Here is a 19,905-nt window from a genome sequence, read left to right as displayed (position 1 = left end):
CGGTATGCCTGTATCGGAGAAACCGGCAACTTCAAAACAAGACCTAAACAGCACAGAAGTGACGTCCAGAAACGACATGTTGCGTCGAATGCGTAGCTGAACACTGCGCAACGACGTAACATGCGATTAACTGGGAGAAATCTCGCATGACTGTCATGTAACTAAATCATTCTAGGCGTCTTTATCATGAGTCACTAATCATCCAAACCACGGCGCACACTCTTAATCGCAAGGAAGGCAATCTGCCATGCGTTTTACCAAGCCCTTTCTCAGTGTGTTCCCGGTGGCGTTCATTAAACGAAGCCTGATCTTCGGACGGACGCACGACGCGCGGCCAGCTCCCGCTGCCGTTGCTTCAACGCAGCCTGCTTTTCGGCAGAACGAACCAAACGCGGCCTCCCAATCTGACTGCCGGGCCTGAACTGGTGAAAAACGGCGGGCGCGAGGCGACCAAACACGCGATCACCCCCTTTCAATCCTACAGAGGGAGGGGACGCCTGTGATTGGCTCGCGCCTTGCGCTGCGTCTATTTCTGCATTCATATGTAACCCCGCTCTAAATGTCGCGTATAATGAGCCGACTATAGCTGAATCGGTTAGCGTGGTGTTTCGAATATGCAGCTCGACAAGAAATTTTTGTTTTCGCGCCGCTTGGGTTTTTTCGTACGGCAACACCAACACCGGCACCGACACGAGTAAAGCAAAACAAGCTTCGCTTGGAAAGGGCGCCAGCTGTGCCGCTTGTTTCATTGTGAACAAGGCTCCAGTAGGAGAGCCGAAACGTAAACATATTTTTCAACGATCTGGGTGAGTGTCTGGACCTCTCCCTTTTAAGCATATGCTACATGGAACCGAGCCATCGTGGATCCAAATACGATATAACTAAAACAGGTTAGCCACAGAACTTCAACTCTTGCCATCAAGAAAAAAATAGGAAGTAAATGGAAGATAAAAGAAGACAGGACAGTTATGAAACAAAAGTGTAAAAAAAAAAACAGCGCGGAGATGAGGGTAAGAAAAGATGACTGCCAATTTTCCCCGGTTGGGTCAGTAAGAGGGTGCCGTCTACATGAAGCAGAGACCAAAGACGTGTGTTGCCTTCGCCGAGATTCCTTAAAGGTCCAAGCAGCACGCATCGGCTTAACCCTCATAATCCTCTTTTGCCCAGACACAACTAAGCCGCGCAACCGCTACGTGCGAGTCTGTGCTCGGGTCCGTGGTATCGCAACACAGCAAAGGCTTGCTGCCGCATACGCCACTGCCGGGTACATTAAAGGCGAAAGCCTTAAGTGCCTCATGGGTTTAAAAATCCGCTGTCCGGCACTATTGCAAAATTGACCGTCCGGCATTATGGCACCAAAATTCAATGGCGCCAAAATTGATGGTGCCACGCACGACCGTTAATGGGCTCGAACCCACGACCTTTGATGGGAGTCCAACCGATGCCATATGGTGTTAATTAGCGTGTCGTTACCTTGGGCACTCGAAATCGCAACGTTTGGTGGGAGTCGATCCCTAGACCTGTGCTAGGGCTAAAATTCAATGGTACCAAATTGATGGTGCCACCGTTGATGGTCGAACCCACGACCTTTGGCATTAATTAACGCGAAGTTAACTAATATAGATTTAATTAGGACAATCATACCCACCATCTTTGGTTGGAGTCGAACCCACCACCTTTGGTATTAAAGTGAAGTTAATTAAGACACGCGAACCGACGACGTTTAGCGGGAGCAAAATTCCATGACACCAAAATGGATGGTACCACTATTGGTGGGAGTTGAACCGACGACTTCTGGTATTAATTAAGGCAAAGTTAATTAAGGGAAGCTTAATTAGGGCACTCATACCCACAACTTTTGCTGGGAGTCAAACCCACGACCTTTGGTGGGACCAAATTCAATGGCACCATAAATGGATGGTGCCACCATTGATGGTTAAACCCACGACTACTGGTGGAGGCCAAACTGACGAGGCATGGTGCTCAATAATATGAGGATAATTAATGCACGGTTAATTATGGTAGAGTTAGTTAAGACACTCGAATCCACTTCCTTTGGTGTGACAAAACAATAGGAAGTAACAACGTATTCCAATGAGAATGTCAAGTAATTTGATGAACGTCTCGGACCGCGCAGGCTTTCGTATTAATCCTTTTTAGCGTACGCTAAAGTGACTGCCAGCTCTAATTAGAAAGTTCCGAAATGTGGTGAGGCAGGAATCTACCTGCCTACCGCAAAGTGTCGGGAATGAGGCAAAAAGGGCTGTGCGTTAAAGATAGAGCGAATAAACGAGACAGCTGAGGGGGTGGCCGCAGCCTCCGGTGTTTGACGTGTGCACTTCCTATCTAGGTGATAATGGCGGTTCGGGTGCAGCTCTCAAAGCTGCTACCACGTGTGACGTGAATTTGCTGTTAATTTCTCTTGTTCTTATTTTATGTGCAAAGATATTTAAGAAACAAATGCGGGCTGATGCCCATTTCTGTATCTACTGGAAAACTTAAGTTCGAGAAAGATCCCTGGAAGTATTATGTCCGGTATTCGCGAAAGATGCATTGTCGTCCTACAGTTCACATTTAGTGCCTAAGGCACGCATACGGAAACGCTCCTTAGATGAAAAATGCCCGGAGGAACCAACCTTGGTTTGATGTCTTTTGTAATGCACAAGCTATCGCTTACAGAGACGCGCTGCCAGTTTCAGGGACATACGCGTCCCTGAGGTTAACGGCTTAGGCATTAACCCTGAGTCATTCCCTGAGTCCACGTTTCTCAAATGTATTAGTGGCTGTAGTTCTTGTACGCTGTCATGTGTTGGCCTCTTCTCCCTCTGACCTTCTAAAAATGGCACGATATATTGACGGAAATAGTTGCATATTGGGCTGACCTAAATATGGCATGGTGGGTACCGCACCTTCGGTTCCAGTAAGACGATAACCCAAAACCAACCCGCCGTGGTTGCTTAGTGGCTATGGTGTTAGGCTGCTGAGCACGAGGTCGTGGGATCGAATCGCGGCCACGGCGGCCGCATTTCGATGGGGGCGAAATGCGAAAACACCCGTGTACTTAGATTTAGGTGCACGTTAAAGAACCCCAGGTGGTCGAAATTTCCGGAGTCCTCCACTACGGCGTGCCTCATAATCAGAAAATGGTTTTGGCACGTAAAACACCATATTTTAGTTAATAGCCCAAAACCCACCGACATCCAAGCTGGAATCTAGCAAAACGACGATAAAGAGAAAAAGTGCTTTCATGAAAATCGCGCTAAACACGAGTTCGAACTTGTAGAGCGACCACCAGCTTCGCTGTTTTGGCAGCTTTCACTGCGTGGAACTGGCTCTACTTTTTGTGAAGTGCGCCTAGCTTTGTTGATCACATTGGTACCCTTGATTTTAGCAGGTTCTTTTCAAGGTCCTTGTGATAAAGCGAAAAGATTGCTTCCCTGACGCTTGGGTGCAACGTTAGTTTGTTTCACTGGATTGTACAATCAGCTAAATATGGGCATTGCGACATAAGAGAATTTGTTTTAACCTTTCGGTGTAAATTTCAATTTCTAAGTTTTGGAAAACTTCTTGCAACAGGAAAGACCTCCTTCTCTGACGAACATCATTTTTTGTAGATATTAACATAAAAAAATGCTCCAAAATTTGAAGCATCAACATTACTTCATAGATTGTAAATCGAAGCTTGGTTGCAAGTTTGTAAGTGACGCGTATAAAAAGTTATATGCCTATTCGTGTGTGTATGTCAAGCTTGCTTCAAATTAAAGAATATAGGAAACAGGAGGCTCTGAGGCCTTGGATAGCGAACGAATGTGTTGGAGTGACACAAACACCAAACAAAAACAAATGCCAAGGTTTTGGGAAGAACACAAGTGGATAATTTAGCCAAGTAGAAAAGGTTATGAAGCGTTCTTGCAGGCTTCCTCGATAATGCAAAACGAGAATATTTGAATTTCATGTTTGCTTGTGCATAGAGCACATGAGTACACAAACATTGCTGCGAAAATAAAAAGAGCACGAAACAACGGCAGAACTGATCTCACGACTACTGTAGATGGTAACGCAAATAGCAATCGAGCAATGTAGCTGCAGATCATATTCATGAAGGAATGTTTCTTTAACACGTGCAGCGGTAATTACGAGTTCTTTGCTTTGGCTAATTGCCAGATGCTCCGATATCGTTACACTTTGCTATGGCACTGACTTTCCTAGTTGGTTCATGAGCATGGAAGCATGACGACGAATGTATGACGCCAATGCAGTGACGATGGAATCGCGAAGAAGAAATGATGTTTTGATCGAACGACAAATGCGCATAACTACGATGGCATGACGACAATGAGATGTCACTATTTAAAGTATGACGATGGCATAGCGACGACAACGTGGCGATCTAGAACATAGGGACATTAAGACGACAACCGGATGAAGAATGAATGACAACAATGACATGACGAATACGGCATGCCAACGGCATGTCAGCGAATAGATTAGAGCGTCTGTGTGATGAAGAGGCAATGAATATGATGACGTAACAATGGCGGAGTAATCCCGATTGGATGACAGTATCATTACGACAGGATGACAAACAAGGAATGACGTCGATGATCGACGAAAGTGGTATGGCATCCATCCGTGAAAAACAGCGCGGAATAAATAAGGACAAGGGAGGAACACATGAGAAGAACCCCCTTGTTTTCTCTTCTCCGTGTTAATTTCGCGCTGTTTTTTCACCGATGAATTTGTACCAACTAGCTTGCATCCATACCATTTTAAGAGATATTACGATGGACGATGACGACATGTCGACTATGGAATGACGATACCGAAGTGACTAAAATGGTGAAACGACAACGTGACGACGATGGCATGACGAGAGTCGGATGTCGAAGTTACAGTGATGACGATGAAACTATTGCGACGGCATACCGACGACAGTATGACAACGAATGCACGACAACGAATGTACGATGACGATACAGTGATGAAGAATGGCATGACAAAGGCACGAAGACAATGGAATGACGACGAGCGTATGATGGCAATGTTGCGACGGCGACGGCATGACGAGGGCCGGATGAAGAACTTGCAATGGCAATGATGACACGGTCACGGTGGAAATACGACGACAGTGTGACAATGGATGTAGGATAGCCGCTGCCCGACGAGGAAGGCATGACAAGGGCGGCATAATTATGATTTAATGATGACAGTATTATTACAATTAAATGACGAAGAATGATTGAGGTCGATAGAATGAGGAAGGCGGCACGACGATGACTGCTAAAAGATAATGGGATGAGGTTACTGAAGCGATGACAACGATAAAACGACAGCTTGACGATGACGGCATGATTACGAGTGTGTGACGGCCATGATGTGCTGATGACGCCATTATAAGGGTCGAATGACAAAGCTATAATGACGATGACGCAACGACCACGACCGCATCATGACCCCGAACACATACCTAGTGGCCCAAGCTATTGCACAACTTGAACAACTAGGTCAGAGTAGGAGGAGTGATGACGGCAGCATGACACGAGTGAGATCACGGAGCTGAAATTACGGCAATTAAAGGACTAGGACGGCTAAACTATGCAGGTGCAACAACAAATGCATGAAGTCTGTATGACGGCGATAGTGTGGCGAGGATGGCATGAGGAGTGTGGGATGACAAATCTGGAACGACTGCGATGAAGCGACTACGAAGGCATCTCAGCCACGAATCCATACCTAGTGTTCCACGCTATTAGAAAACCTGGGCCACTTGATCGCGGTAGATGACGTGACCACGAGCATGATGAGAGTAACATATCAGGAAGCGGGCGTGACGGCAACGGAACGACCACGGTGCATCACGCCCAGGAGCACACGCCCCCTAGCAGGTAGACAAATTGGGCCACCGGGGGGGGCCTATAAGAAATGACAATAAATAGATAGGCTCAAAAGGACTGAAGCAGGCAAAGAATGCTATTCGCATTAATATACTGGTAAATCCCTCATAATCATGTAGTTTAAATTTAGAGATCCGCTCTGACGACACTGTGATTACAGGTATGTACGTCGCCAGAGGACGCCTTTAAAGTGCAACTAAAGACACACACAGAGCCAGATTAGATTGTTAAAATATTCTTAAAGGCTATATTTGTTAATTTCGCAGTTACAGGTTATTTATTAGAAGATACAATGAATATAACTTCGCTGGCATGTCAGTGTGACGACAGTGATTTCAAACTATGTTTTTGGTACCTAGGCCGTTCTGATGAAGTAAAAGTTGTCGAAACCGGGTGCTGGAACTTCAAGGTGCCTTGCCTAGTCTCCTCTCACGGCAGGAATGGCTTTGGTCGGCTCAAGCTCGGCTCAACATTATTTCTTCTTTCGTATCCCTTCAACCTATATTACGTTAATCTAGTAGAATATGAACAACATGAATGTGTTTTAATAGATTTACTGTCCCGCAACAAAGCCAGTGAGTTTATTCGACTGCACAACGTGATCTTCGACCGGCGACTTTAGAAGAAAAATGTGGTTACCTAAAGATATCGATAGTCTGTTTTATAGATATAGAAACCTGTTTTAGCGGATTAAAATCAAGGTAACCGTTGTAGAAGTAAAATATATCCAGCGTCTGGGACATACTTGCTGCACCGCGGCAGGTATGGTATCATAACTGGATTCTTATATGCTATCTTCTTGTGGTTGTCGATCCGCGCATGAAAAACCCGCAACGGGCTGGTCTGCGCTTCTTCGCCTGGCACTTTGCCTTTGACGACTGTATTGTTGCCTAAAAAATAAGCTCTGAATAAATGTTCGCGAAGACGTCGTAAAAATATACTTGAGACGACCGCTATAAGTATACAAGCAGAGGGAACGAGGGCGAACAAACACCGCAGAAGGCGCCCGGACATCGCCCGAACTGCAACAGACGACAGGGACGAGTCCGTGCCCCGACGTCAAGCGAGCGGCGCTCGCAGCGCCCCTGTGTTTCGTTCTCGGGGCTAATAAGCACGGACGACTTTGCCGAGCACCAACGAGCGGGCCAAAGCTAAGAAGCCTTCCTGAGTACTTGGAAGACAAGACCGACTTTGTCCTGGGGGTATTTAGACGCGGATTAATTGTATTTGTTTTTCTTGCGAAACGACGACCTGCTGAAGAACGTTTCGCCGGCCTGCGCAAACTACATTCTCATTGTGCTGGCAGCACTCCGGCCAGACGTTCTGCATGTCCTGCACGATGATAAGATAACCGGGCACCCTGAATTTTTCCGTACACTCGCAAGAATACAGGAGAAGTACTATTGGCCGCACCTGACGGCCGACGTCGCACGTTACGTCCAAACATGCCGAGACTACCAGTGATCCAAGTCACCACTGACAAGGCCACCGTAATTTCTACAGCCGAAAAAATTATGGAGTTTTGCGTGCCAAATCCACGATTTGATTATGCGGGACGCTGTAGTGGGGGACTCTGGACTAATTTGTAGCACCCGGGGTTCTTTCAAGTGCACATAAGTCAAAGTACACGGGTGTTTTCGCATTTAGCCTCTATAGACATGCGGCCGCCGTAGCCGTGATTTGATCTTGCGACGTCCTGCTTAGCAGCCCAACACCATGGCAACTACGTAACCACGGCGGGTATTGCTACTGCCAATCGAGCCTCCTTGTCCAACGTTTCAGCAGATCGGGATGGATTTGTTGGGACTTTTTCGACGTCATCATCCGGAAACAAGTGGATTTTAGTGGCCACCGGCTACCTTAGCCGCTACGCCGAAGCGGAAGCTCTGCCCGAAGGTAGTGGGCGGAAGCAGTCAAATCCTCCGTCGAGAACATCCTGTTGCGACATGGTGCACCCGAAGTCTCTATTATTGACATAGGAAGGGCTTTTTTAGCTGCGCCTACTTAAGCCATTCTGTAGTATGGCCAGAGAAGTTACCGGAGGACAACCGCCTGCCACCCGCAGATGAATGGCCTGAACATGTACATCGACGTCGAACACAAGAAAAATTAAGTTATTGGGTTTTACGTGCCAAAACCCCGACCTGATTATGAGGTACACCGTAGTGGGGGACTCGGAAATCTGGACCGCCTGAGGTGTTTTAACGTGCACCTAAATGTAAGTACACGCGCGTTTTTTTTCATTTCACCCCCACCTAAATGCGGCCGCTCTGGCCGGGATTCGATCCCGCGACCTCGTGCTTAACAGCCCAGCACCATAGCCACTAAGCCATCACATCGGGTTTGAACACGAGACGTGGGATGTCATCCTTCTGTATGTAACCTTCGCTTGCAACACGGCTAAGCAAGAGACAACGCAGATCATGCCGTTCAGGCTGGTTTACGGAAGGAACCAGCCGAAGACTCTCGACGCCATGCTGCCGCATGTCACCGAAGAGGAGAATGTCGACACCGCCGCCAATCTCCAGCACGCCGAACAAGCCCGACAGCTTGCTCGCCTTGACATCAAGAACCAGCAGTGGACCGACAGCCGACACTACGATCTTGGACGACGCGAGTACCAGCCCGCCGAATCTGATTTAGTTTGGACTCCCATACGCCGGCGAGGACTTTGGGAGAAGCTTTTGCGACGCTATTTCGAACCCTGCAAGATCATCCGACACCTTGGCCCACTGAACTACGAGGTCATGCCAGACGGCATTACTCAATCACAGCGGCGCCGCTCCCGACCTGCAGTAGTCTATGTTGTGCGCCTTAAGCCCTTCTACCAGCTCTAACGAGCTCTGGAACTTTCTTTGTTTGAAGATCATTTTTCTTTAGTGCCTCTACTTTAGTCTTTTTTTTGCTCTCGTGTTTGTAGCTTCGGGAGCGCGCTTCTAAGAGGCGGGGGGCTGACACGGGTACTTATTTATCCTCTTCACATGGACTGTGCAAGACGCGCCTGCACAATTTAGAACTTACGCGAATGTTATCGTTGATTCTATCTAGTGTGTATGTCCTCGCCTAACCCTGCATTATCATATCGCATGCGCGACATGAATTGTGAACTAGTTTCTGGAAACCACGTGTGCACCAGCGATTGCACTGGAACCTTCGACGAGTGGTGTGAATTAGACGATCGCCTACGGTGTTCTCCACTATTTGTGTGCTTGGAGTGTCACTTACGTGGGCACAAATTCACCCAATAACAGTTAATTTCTTCATTCGCAGTTTTGCTACTGTGTTCTTGACAATCACTATAATGTGACAATGTATGTGGTGAAGAAATGACACGCTATGGTCGTTCACTCTCCGTAAAGCAGGCTTTCAGCTCCTTACAGGCTACTAATTTTGCACGTCGAAATGCTTTCTAGATAAGATGATGCAACGCTGTGTTGTGTGATAACTGCTCGACATTGTTACGTCGGAACACGCAGACGAAAAGCTATACACAAGTATATTTACAAGGAAATACGCCGTACTTGGTCAAGAGGCAACAGCCCACGCTAGCCTTTAATCGTTGTCGTCGTCTTCACACTGCTCGCCTCTACGTCATCGTAAATACCGTTCCGTAGCACTACCCCTGGCGGCAAAAGCGCCATCCCGGACCGAGTAAAGGCCGGACTGAGAAGCAGTGTAGTAGGTCTTGAGCCTACTGACGTGCGCGACATCACTAGAAGCCACAGTAGAGGACGAGGCTGAACTCACAGAAGCAATTTCGTATGTCACAGGCATCACCTGGCGCCGCACGCGGTAGGGCCCTGTGCATCGCGAAAGGAGCTTCTCTGAAAGTCTGACGTGACGAGAGGGCGACCACAGGAGCACGAGCGCACCAGGCGAAAACTGTACGTAACAGTGGCGGGCGTTGTACTGACGCTGCTATGAGTGGCGTAAGCGATAACACGGTCGTTGCCGCGCTGGCGTTTTGCCAGTATTGCGTCAATTCCGAGACCGCTGGCACCAGTACGGACTTCGATAGGCGCAGAAGGATCGAAATGGGCCAGGACGGGAGGCGTTGTGAGAAGGTCGATTAGATATGCGCGAATGCAGAGGCCTCGTTATCACCCCAAATATAAAGGGGCGTCTTTTTTCAAAAGCTCGGTTAGTGGTCGTGCTATAGCCGCGAAATTTTTCACTAAAGGCCGAAAGTACGAACAAAGGCCGATGAAGCTGCGCACGTCCTTGACACACATGGGAACAGGGAAGTGCGTAACAGCATGGATCTTGCCTGGGTCCGGTTCCACTCCGTTCGCGTCAACGAGATGTCCAAGGACGGTAATCTGGCGACGGCCGAATTGGCACTTCGATGCGTTGAGTTGCAGACCGGCTCGACGAAAAACGTCCAGGACTGCTGAGAGGCACTCGAGGTGCGTAGCGAACGTTGGGGAGAATACTATAACGTCGTCCAAGTATCATAGGCACGTGGACCATTCGAAACCGTGAAGAAGGGAGTCCATCATGCGTTCAAAAGTGGCAGGAGCGTTACATAGACCGAACAGCATCACTTTGAATTGATAAAGACCGTCGGGTGTTACAAAAGCAGTCTTCTCGCGGTCGAGATCGTCCGCGGCAATCAGCCAGTAGCCGGAGTGAGGGTCAATAGAGGAGAAAGAGCGAGCACCGTGGAAGCAGGCAATGGCGTCATCAATCCGAGGAAGGGGATACACGTCCTTTTTGGTAACCCTGTCAAGGTGCCGATAATCCACGCAAAAGCGCCATGAGCCATCCTTCTTTTTTAGCAGTATAACAGGTGACGCCCATGGGTTACATGACGGTTCAATAATGTTCTTGGCAAGCATTTTGCGAACTTCGGCGTGAATAACTTGACGCTCAGCCGGTGACACTCAATACGGGCGGCGATGAATATGAGGGGCATCGCCGGTATTAATGCGATGTTTAACAGCTGTAGTTTGGGCCAAAGGACGATAGTTAAAGTAAAAAAATATCGTGCAAGGAAAATAGAACGCGGTAGAGCTCACGAGCGTGCGCGGACAGCATGTCGGGCGCCATAATTTTCTGTAAGTCGGCGATGGTACCAGTTGCTGACTACGATGGTAGAGGAGGATCGGCTGAATTGTTGTCTACTGCAATAGATGCTACTGAGTGATCCTCGAATGAGCAAAGCTTTGCCAGAGACATCCCGCGTGGCAGCACTTGTGTCGTAACGCCAAAATTGACCACTGGCAGGCAGACGGAATTCGCCGTAATAGATAAAACTGTATGAGGTACTGTGATACCGTGTGTAAGGAGGACGTCTTCCATAGGAGCCGCGATGTAGGGACCATCGGGGAGTGGTGGGGATGGGGACACTAAGTCAACGTGCCAGTCGAGGTGTGCCACCAAGGTAAAAGACGACGTTGGCGAGCATGATAGTAGGGTCGCACCGGTTATTACGGCTGACGTGTTCGGACAGGCAGATCCAGTCATCGTCGTCATCCCCATCTTTGCCCGAGAATGCGCCAGAATCACGGGGAGCAGAAAGAGCGATGTAGGTCGTCGAAGTGGCAGCAGGTGTCGGAGGCGGCTGAGTCGAGTTGTCGTCGCCGGGAGCCATGAAGGAAGGCTCGACGTACCGTCCACTGCGAAGCTCCGTAACGAGGTACAGGGAACGTCCACCTCCACCAGATATGTTACGTAGGAAGATGCAGACGAAAAGCTATATACAAGTATATTTAAAAGGAAACACGCCGCACTTGGCCAAGAGGCAACAGCCCGCGCTAGCTTCTAATCGTCGTCGTCGTCTTCACATTGCTCGCCTCTTCGTCATCGCAAATACTGTTCCGTAGCAATATGAATACTCAATAAAGAATCCTCAATAAACTGAAACTGAAATACATATTGTTGCGCGGAATTGTCAAAGCTTCAAAGACTGCGGGAGAGGATTCCGGGGAAGGGGGGCGAGGCAGATATTGCCATATTGTGACGGTGTGCTTTCTAAGTACGAATGCTTTTAATCCATGGAATCATTCGTTTTGTTTGGTCATGTATATTCGATGCATAATTCTAGGCGAATAAAACTGGAGTTACCTTGGAAAACTCTCTGGCAATCTCGATCAATCGCAACCGCTTTCGTGACGTTCTGAAGGAACGTACACAAGCCATAGACTTCTGCCTGCTTTCAAACAGCGTGGCTTTACTGCGACTGCCTCTTCCATCTGGTACACCTTCCAAGTGAGGGCTGGTTGGTAAAATACGTTCATGCGAACTGCTTTCTCTGCATAACGGCGTTGCGTGTAGGTCAACTGTCGCGATCGTCATTCCGGCATTTTGTTATTTTTTGAGGCGACAGCATCTACGAACTGTGCTTCGAAAGTATAATCCTCCCAGTTTTAACGGCACAACAGCTTAGCGTTGTTGCCGAGTGCGTGGTTCTCTGATGTCAGCGCCTAGTGAATTCCTAAATGTAATTGCTCTTCTTAAGGGAACATTTTATCACAGAAGATGCAAATTTTCACAGTGGCGAAATGACACTTCGCTTAAATGACTCCTGTTGCAACAAAAATGTCTGTTGCATTGGTATGAAGGTACTAATTTGCGCCTCGCCTACACTGTACTGCTAAACGACGTGCGAGATTACCTACCTCTACAACTATCAGCCACACCCTTTACCGCAGCTCGATTGAGCCGTACCCAGTCGCGGCGCATAAATTCAGATAAGTAAGAAATGCAAAACTTGTTACCGGGTGGTACGGCATGGTAACAAACTCCAGCTGGTCAGAGTTAATCTGGAGCCTTTCCTTACAGTGTACCCCATAAGCTACTGAGCAGTTTAGGGATGTTAAACACCATAATTTAAATTATTAGTCGCGGTAATGTGAATATACGAAGCAAAGGCGTACATAAGTACATAATCCGTTGCGCGGTAGCTTCCCCGTTCCTGATTACTCCAAGGTGTCCGCTGCCAGCTTTTTCTGCTCTCAACTTTATAAGTCCCAACCTTTGCATGTTTGTGCGCATCATCACAGCATAAAGGGCATGCCCTAAGGGTAAGTATAACAATAAACAAAAAAGGAAGCTCAATTTTACTTAAGACAGATGAGATCTGCGTTAAAAGGCGATAATTTCAGTGGCTTGTCTTCTGTGCATTCCCGGTGGTGAAATGTACACACGGAGCTTCGGCAGTGGTGAAAACATGCTAGGAGCTGTTTCTGTCAATAGATTACGCTAAAACGAAGCATATTTTTTTTCCGCACCCAGTGTAGACGGTGCCGATATACATGGCGCTCACTAATCATCGCGTCTCATTCTTTCTCGCCTGTTCAAAACTTACGGGTCCAGAAGCTCTATGGGAGCCTGATCACTACGACTGGCTTTATTGCACGCACCAAACGGCCACCGTCTGGAACGCGAGATATATTGCTATATATAGCGCTCTGTGGTGTGTGTCTCTTCTGTGTGTCTCGTAAAAATGTTGCGCAATCCAACCTCTAATATATTGCTAATCGCGCCGCGCGCGATTAACAGCACACACACACACACACACACACACACACACACACACACACACACACACACACACACACACACACACACACACACACACACACACACACACACACACACACACACACACACACACGCACACGCACACGCACACACACACGCACACGCACACGCACACGCACACGCGCACGCACACGCGCACACACACACACACAAACACACACACACACACACACGCACACACACACACGCGCACACGCACACACACACACGCACGCACTATGGTCAATTTTCTTACACGAAGATGAGCCCTTATCGTCGCTGTATTTCGCCAACAACAAACGTGGCACACTTCCACGAAAAGCCGATATTATTCATCCCACAATCCACTACGTGGTTCACCTTCGCAAGTAAAAAAAGGTCAGCGTTTGCCAGATTCTCATCACACAGTTTACCACCCACCGATGTTCTTCGAGACAGAGTGCAGCTAATCCGGTCTGGCTAACAAAAGAACTACCCGCCGTGGTTGCTCAGTGGCTATGGTGTTGGGCTGCTGAGCACGAGGTCGCGGGATGGCCATGGCGGCCGCATTTCGATGGAAGCAAAATGCGAAAACTCCCGCGTACTTAGATTTAGGTGCACGTTAAAGATCCCCAGGTGGTCTAAATTTCCAGAGTCCTCCACTACGGCGTGCCTCATAATCAGAAAGTGGTTTTGGCACGTAAACCCCCTTAATTTATTATTTAACAAAAGAGCTGGGGAGGTTCACGCGTCATACCTTTTTTTAAAAGAATGTTTTAAAAGAAGTGCAACACGCCGACACTTTCTAAGTTTGGGGGCTCATACGGAAGCTTCGCTACCAGTTTACTTACCTTGTAAGTCGCTCTGCAATGCCGGTAGCTATGACTGACTGATTGACGACAAGGGAAGAGCGCGGGTCGTTCTTACCAGTAGCCGGTTGTGCTGAAGGAGCGCCTCTCCGTGCCGGTCGACGCCCACGGCGGACACCAGGCGCACCGTGCCTCCTAGAAGGCGGGTGAGGCAGTCGGCCACGTTGCGACCCACGCCGCCCCAACTCGTGCGGATGCGGCCCGCATGTGTCGTACCGTTCAGCTGCGCAAGCAACAAGGTCACTCGCTCAATACTGCCGTCTTGAAAGACCAAATGATGCAAGCAGAAATTATGCGGAAAGGCTACCTATGCAACCACCATATATTATAAACGAGCGCCATTTCCTGCAATTCACTTGCCAGTATCTCCTTTTCTAGTGCCTTTCAAACGGCGAAGGTTTTCAGAGATTCCAAAAATGTCGCAGTTTCGCTGGAAAGGCGAAGCATCGATTGCGATAGCAAATTAGGGAACAGGTATAACAAGTAAGGATAGTAGCTTTATAGGCCGTATGAGGTTGTAAACATAGGCATGCCAACTAAATTAGCAAGCGTAGTGTCGCGCGCGCACATGCAAACGGGAACACACCTAACTCATGACAGCGGAAAATCGCTGTCAAAACGCTCGAGTGAGCAAGCGAATGGTCCTTCGGGCTGCCTCTCGCATCAATGCGAACTAAGCCGCGAAACACAGCCCACGGCTTAGCCGGTCCCCGCCGCAGATGGCTTTCAAGATAGAGTGGCTCGGGCCAGCGCGCGCGGCCGCCTGGACCACGGAGCCTTGCGTGCGATGGCAGACAGCGCGCTCCCTCCCCGCTTTCCTATATAACCTGCAGGAGATTGAGCCGCGATCACAGGCTCAACCTCGCATGCTTTCACTCGCAGATACAGCGTACGCCGCGCCGACGATTTTATCGGGCTTGGATTTTATTCGGAACCTCACGGCGATTCCGACGCCAATGGCGGCAGAAATGCACCTAAAAAATACCGGCAGCGGACACATGTTCCTCATTCTGAGATCTGCTGGTGGTCTGGTAACAAGACCCGCTGAAAAAATGTTGACTAGTTCTAATCGCAGTAATTACTAGAGAAATTTACTCGTACTAGAGAAATTTACAGTGCGGACAACAGGCATGGATGAAGGCAGGTGAAGCACTAAAGGCCAAACCAGACGCGGCTAAGCGAACGCTCCCGGCTACGCATCACGCGTTTGCGAGGCCGTGAGCGCTTGTCCTGCGCGTCTAGAGATGCGAGACGCGCAGGCTGCGCGCCCATCAGGCAGTGTTTGATTTTGAACGTCTATTTTAGCGTACGTGATGGAAGTGAAAGTCTGAGTGCCATCGTCACATGGCCGGCCTATATACTTCTGGCGCGGTTTTAACGCGACAGCGTTAAAGAGCTCGTGTCGCAGAAAAGCCGGTGTCGGTGTTGGCGGCGTTGGCCGTGAGCGATAAATCCCGGGAGGCACTTTATGAATAAAAAACAACTTGCAAGATAGGCTTGGTAGGAATCGAACCAGGGTCTCCGGAGTGTGAGACGGAGACGCTACCACTCAGAAACGAGTTCGATGCTTCAAAGCGGTACGAAAGCGCCTCTAGTGAATGCGATGTTGCTTTAGAAACGAGCAGTAGAAAGTTATACTGCGGTGTATATCGGTAATTATGACCGTGTAACTTACAGCAGTCGCAGTTACACGAGTTGCGAAGTGCGTTTACGCTACATTTCTTCTGCGCTTTCCGCACACGCAGAGCCATCTTGCGGCAAACACAGAAGACCCCCTCCTCTCAATGTACGGCGCTGCCCCGACAGGTGGCGCACCACGCACGCATTGGGGCTGAGCGGGGACCGGTGCGAGGCGCATCGCGACCCGGACTCCCTCTCCCCTGAAGACGCTTCGCCGTGCTACTTCACGGGTTGCAGAATCAAGCGTCCTTCCTTTCTTTAGATCACTATCTGTCTATCTCTCTGCCCGTGCCGATCACGACGTTTGGCTGGCGTACATCGTTTCCCCCTCGTAGGCACCGAGTTCTTTGGTTCGTTCCGCTTGCTTAGGCGCACGTTTCGTTGCCGCGCCGAACGCTGCGTTGCTCGACGCTCCCCGCGTGATTGGTGGGTGAAAAGTCCGATGCGGGGCGTCTCGTAAGTGATCGCTGCGCCGTAGCGCCATGGTAGCGCATTGTCTTACACCCCTTGGCGGGTCGACGGGAATGCTGTCGCGTTCCACTCTTGAAGGCGAAGCTCAAGCGTCCTCCAATTTTTGGAAGCAGGTTATGGTTGTTTCGGAATGGTGCTGACAAGCCGAGAGTAGCCACTGGTTCTATGTCGCCCAAAGATGATGGAGGCTCGCACTTTGGCAGACAAAGCACAAACACCATAAGAATAAGCACGTGGTGAGGTACTTGTGAGCTGATGTGGCGATAAATGTGATGCCCAACGCTCTTGTAACAGGCCACTGATCAAAATTTTATAGGAGTGTCATACACGAGGCAGTTTCAATTGCGATCGAGTCCTTTCAGCATCAGGTTTCTCATTCGCGATTGCCTTTTCTGCGCAATATAAGACTAAGCTTTCCGCAAACTCAAGCGTTTTCCCCGAAGGTGTTGTACCATCACTGTGGTACGCTCAAAACGTACACCGGCACGCGTAGCCTGTGGCTGCTCACTCTCGCCTTCGTCGCACGCGTACGGACCCGGAGACGCGTACGCTTACGTATACGCTTCGCGAGACGCGTATCCAGTGCTACTTGTGGTCGGGCCTTAATACTTAACAGACAAGTGTTCTCCTGAAAAAAAAAATATCCCCATATTAGCTACAAACTGAAAATATGCACAGACAGGAAGCGAAAATATACAAATAAACACTACCGATTTTGACGTTTCCAAGTTAAAGCTGACCAACACATGCTAATGGGATTTTGCGGGATAAGCTAGGGAACACAACGTAAATTACAGAGGCCTTTGCAGACAGCTCCACGATACCTTTATTTAATTTTGGTTCTTTACCAGACACTAGAATGTCAACATGCCGCGTGTTTTTTGCTATTAGACCCCACTGCGTTGGGGAAGCCGCGGCCTGAAGTCGAACTTTCTGCACTAAGGTCGATAGAGCAGGAGTAATGTCACCGAGCCACGGTCTGGTGCTAACGTTTCCAGTCGTTATTCTTCAAGGAAATTAAGTATCTTTCAATCTAACCGCATCACGTTTCTGTCTCTGCAATTTGAGATATTCTTGTTAATGTCTGCTGGGAGACACCATTTCCTGCGGGGATGGAAGACGGACCTATGGAATATGGCCTTGAAGTACCGACATCTGCAGTGGCCATTCCAGGAGGTAGTGCCCTGGGACTCAAGCCGACCTCGATGACGCGGAGCTGTAGTTGCCATCAAGCGACCGCCACTTCGGACTAGGAAGGTTTCCAAGCTATTCACATGCCCAAATCAATGTGGCGGAACGGCAGCGGGCGGATCGCGTCAAGTAAGTCGACTGTGACAGTCGACTGGCCCACATAATTTTGTTCGTTTCCGGTACGCGTACGGATAATCTCAAATGTCTCCATAAGTACCCCAGCTTTGGCTCGTAAAACGCCCATAATTTAATTAATTTCAACACACTTCAGTTCGGTATATCTCGAGGATTTGGCGCCCTGCCGGGTAAGCAAAAATACCTAAACAATGTTTAGAAGAAACACAATGGCAATGTCCGTTTGCAAACAATGCTCCTTGGATCTTTGGATAAATGGTTGCAGAGTTGCGTACGCTACGACTTCATGCAGTAATGACAACGACCTGCCCATTTTGAGCAGGACGTCGTACAACGTTTTAATATTGCAAGCGCATCCCGACGGCAATTTAGGCTGTGTAAAACTTCTCTGCAAAGGTGGCTCCCTACTATCGCGCGTGAATGGCGGCTACTTTCGCCACGCTGTACGACCTATCGCCCCCAAGTCCCTTCAATGTCAGAAATGTCAAGAAGGTATACGCATGTGTGCTGTCTGCCAAAGCCCAGCAATATGTCTGAGTCGCACAGGGGCACTCGCCAAGCAACGCACATCATGTGAGTCAACTGCAAGGATGCTCGTGATGTGCCCTCGAAAGATTGCCAATATTGAAAAAATGAAAAGCAGATGAGGTTGAGGAAAGTCTCCTAAGACCATCTAAGAGCCACCGCTATACATTCACTGTATTGAGTCCGTGAAATACCTACACTGGTGGTGTTAAGCAGGTGTACAGGCCTGCAAAGAGTAATCTTCAACTATTGACGTGATGCATGGTCTGGAGTGTCGAGAGCAGCGCGCCTACCAGGATTGCTTCAAGAGGAATGTGGTCAGCTCTACACACGTCAACACGCTGGGCCACAAACACGGTTCGTCCAGCAACTATGGATTACGCAGCAGCAGTCCGTACACAAGAACACGACTTACAGGAGCTCTCCTCGAAGTCACTCACGAACGTCGTGCAGACATTACTGACGAGCGTCGATACTCTGGATACTTGCAGCTCGCCGCAGATGCTGAACGTGATGAGCCCGGTCGTTGCAAGTTTCGAATAGTGCCTTGGCTCCTTCACTACGGTCATTCCGCAGGGAAGTGAAAGAAGCATCACATGAAAGTGAAATGCTTGAGGACTGAAATAAAAAAAAAATTTGGGTATTCGACATTTAACCTTTGCAAACGTAATTTCAGTTATCTCCATCCATGGTCGTAACCTTCAAAGTACCATCCCACTTATCGGGCGATGAAGTGCTCTCATCCCTTATGTGTGTTGGCTGGTCACCGCAAGGTTGCTGCTTTTGTTTTATGTAAGCTCGCTAACGTCCTACATCCAGCTTCACTGCCCCAATACGACCAATACATTGGTTTAACTGCAAAAGCAAAGCAACCTACGTTCATTCTTCTCGCTCCGGTTTGACACTGAACGACCAAGTACCTTGTTATTAGCAACGCCTGGCCTCTGGAGTTTTAAGGAACTTTCAACGCCCATCGCACGCAAATGAAAGAGATTGAAGATGGACACAAAGGAAAGGGGTTTTGTGTCAATGCTTTCAAAACAACATATTTACGGTGACTCACCTACGGAAGTTGTTCGGGTTTAACTTTTCTTTCTTGGTGTTTTCGAAACAGCATGCAGTGCTTCTATGGCATTAAGGCTCATGGAAGTGATCACGTATGTACTTATGTTGAAGATAGTGTTGAAGCTTTTTCTGCTGCCGCCGCCAAAAAAATGTCTGCACGACCTTCAGGCAATTTATGAAGAATTTATATCGAACAGCCATCAGTCAGATCTGGAGAACTAGATTCCAAATGTGCTACTAGAAGCTATAGTCTCTTTTAGGTCTTCCCTGAAAAATCAAAAATGAGAAGGAGAATTAGAAAAGTTTCGAGCGATTCTTCGAGAAGAAATCAAATACAGGCACACCAAAATATCCAGGATTCGAAGCTGAAGCGGCAGATCTAAAAGGAAATCAAACGAGGCATTCACACATCGCAAAATTGGCACTGGAAGTCCTTCTGCAAGTACTTAGACCCTCGGAAGTCGTGAATATGGAGAACTGTGCGTGGCACCCAATCGGCTCCACAAAAAGCCATCCTTTGAGATCGATTGCTCTCCATCAAGGACGACGTAAGATTGACGTTGCTGAGTATT

General features: G+C 48.5%; 1 protein-coding gene across 1 annotated transcript in view; it reads right to left on the bottom strand.

Annotated features, from left to right (window-relative positions):
- LOC126538330 (uncharacterized) overlaps positions 1-18,837 on the bottom strand; it is a 680,380-nt gene extending 661,543 nt beyond the window's left edge. The window contains exons 1-2 of the mRNA XM_072287698.1: positions 18,684-18,837; positions 14,325-14,527 (exon numbers count right to left, since the gene is read on the bottom strand). Of these exons, the coding sequence (XP_072143799.1) occupies positions 14,325-14,527; positions 18,684-18,837 (357 nt within the window). The remainder of the gene's footprint in view (positions 1-14,324; positions 14,528-18,683) is intronic.
- Positions 18,838-19,905: the final 1,068 nt, after the last annotated feature.

The sequence above is a fragment of the Dermacentor andersoni genome, chromosome 4 (genome assembly GCF_023375885.2).
Source record: "Dermacentor andersoni chromosome 4, qqDerAnde1_hic_scaffold, whole genome shotgun sequence".
Lineage (NCBI taxonomy): Eukaryota > Metazoa > Arthropoda > Arachnida > Ixodida > Ixodidae > Dermacentor > Dermacentor andersoni.
Note: the sequence above shows the minus strand (reverse complement) of the source record. Positions and strands in the feature narration are given on the sequence as shown.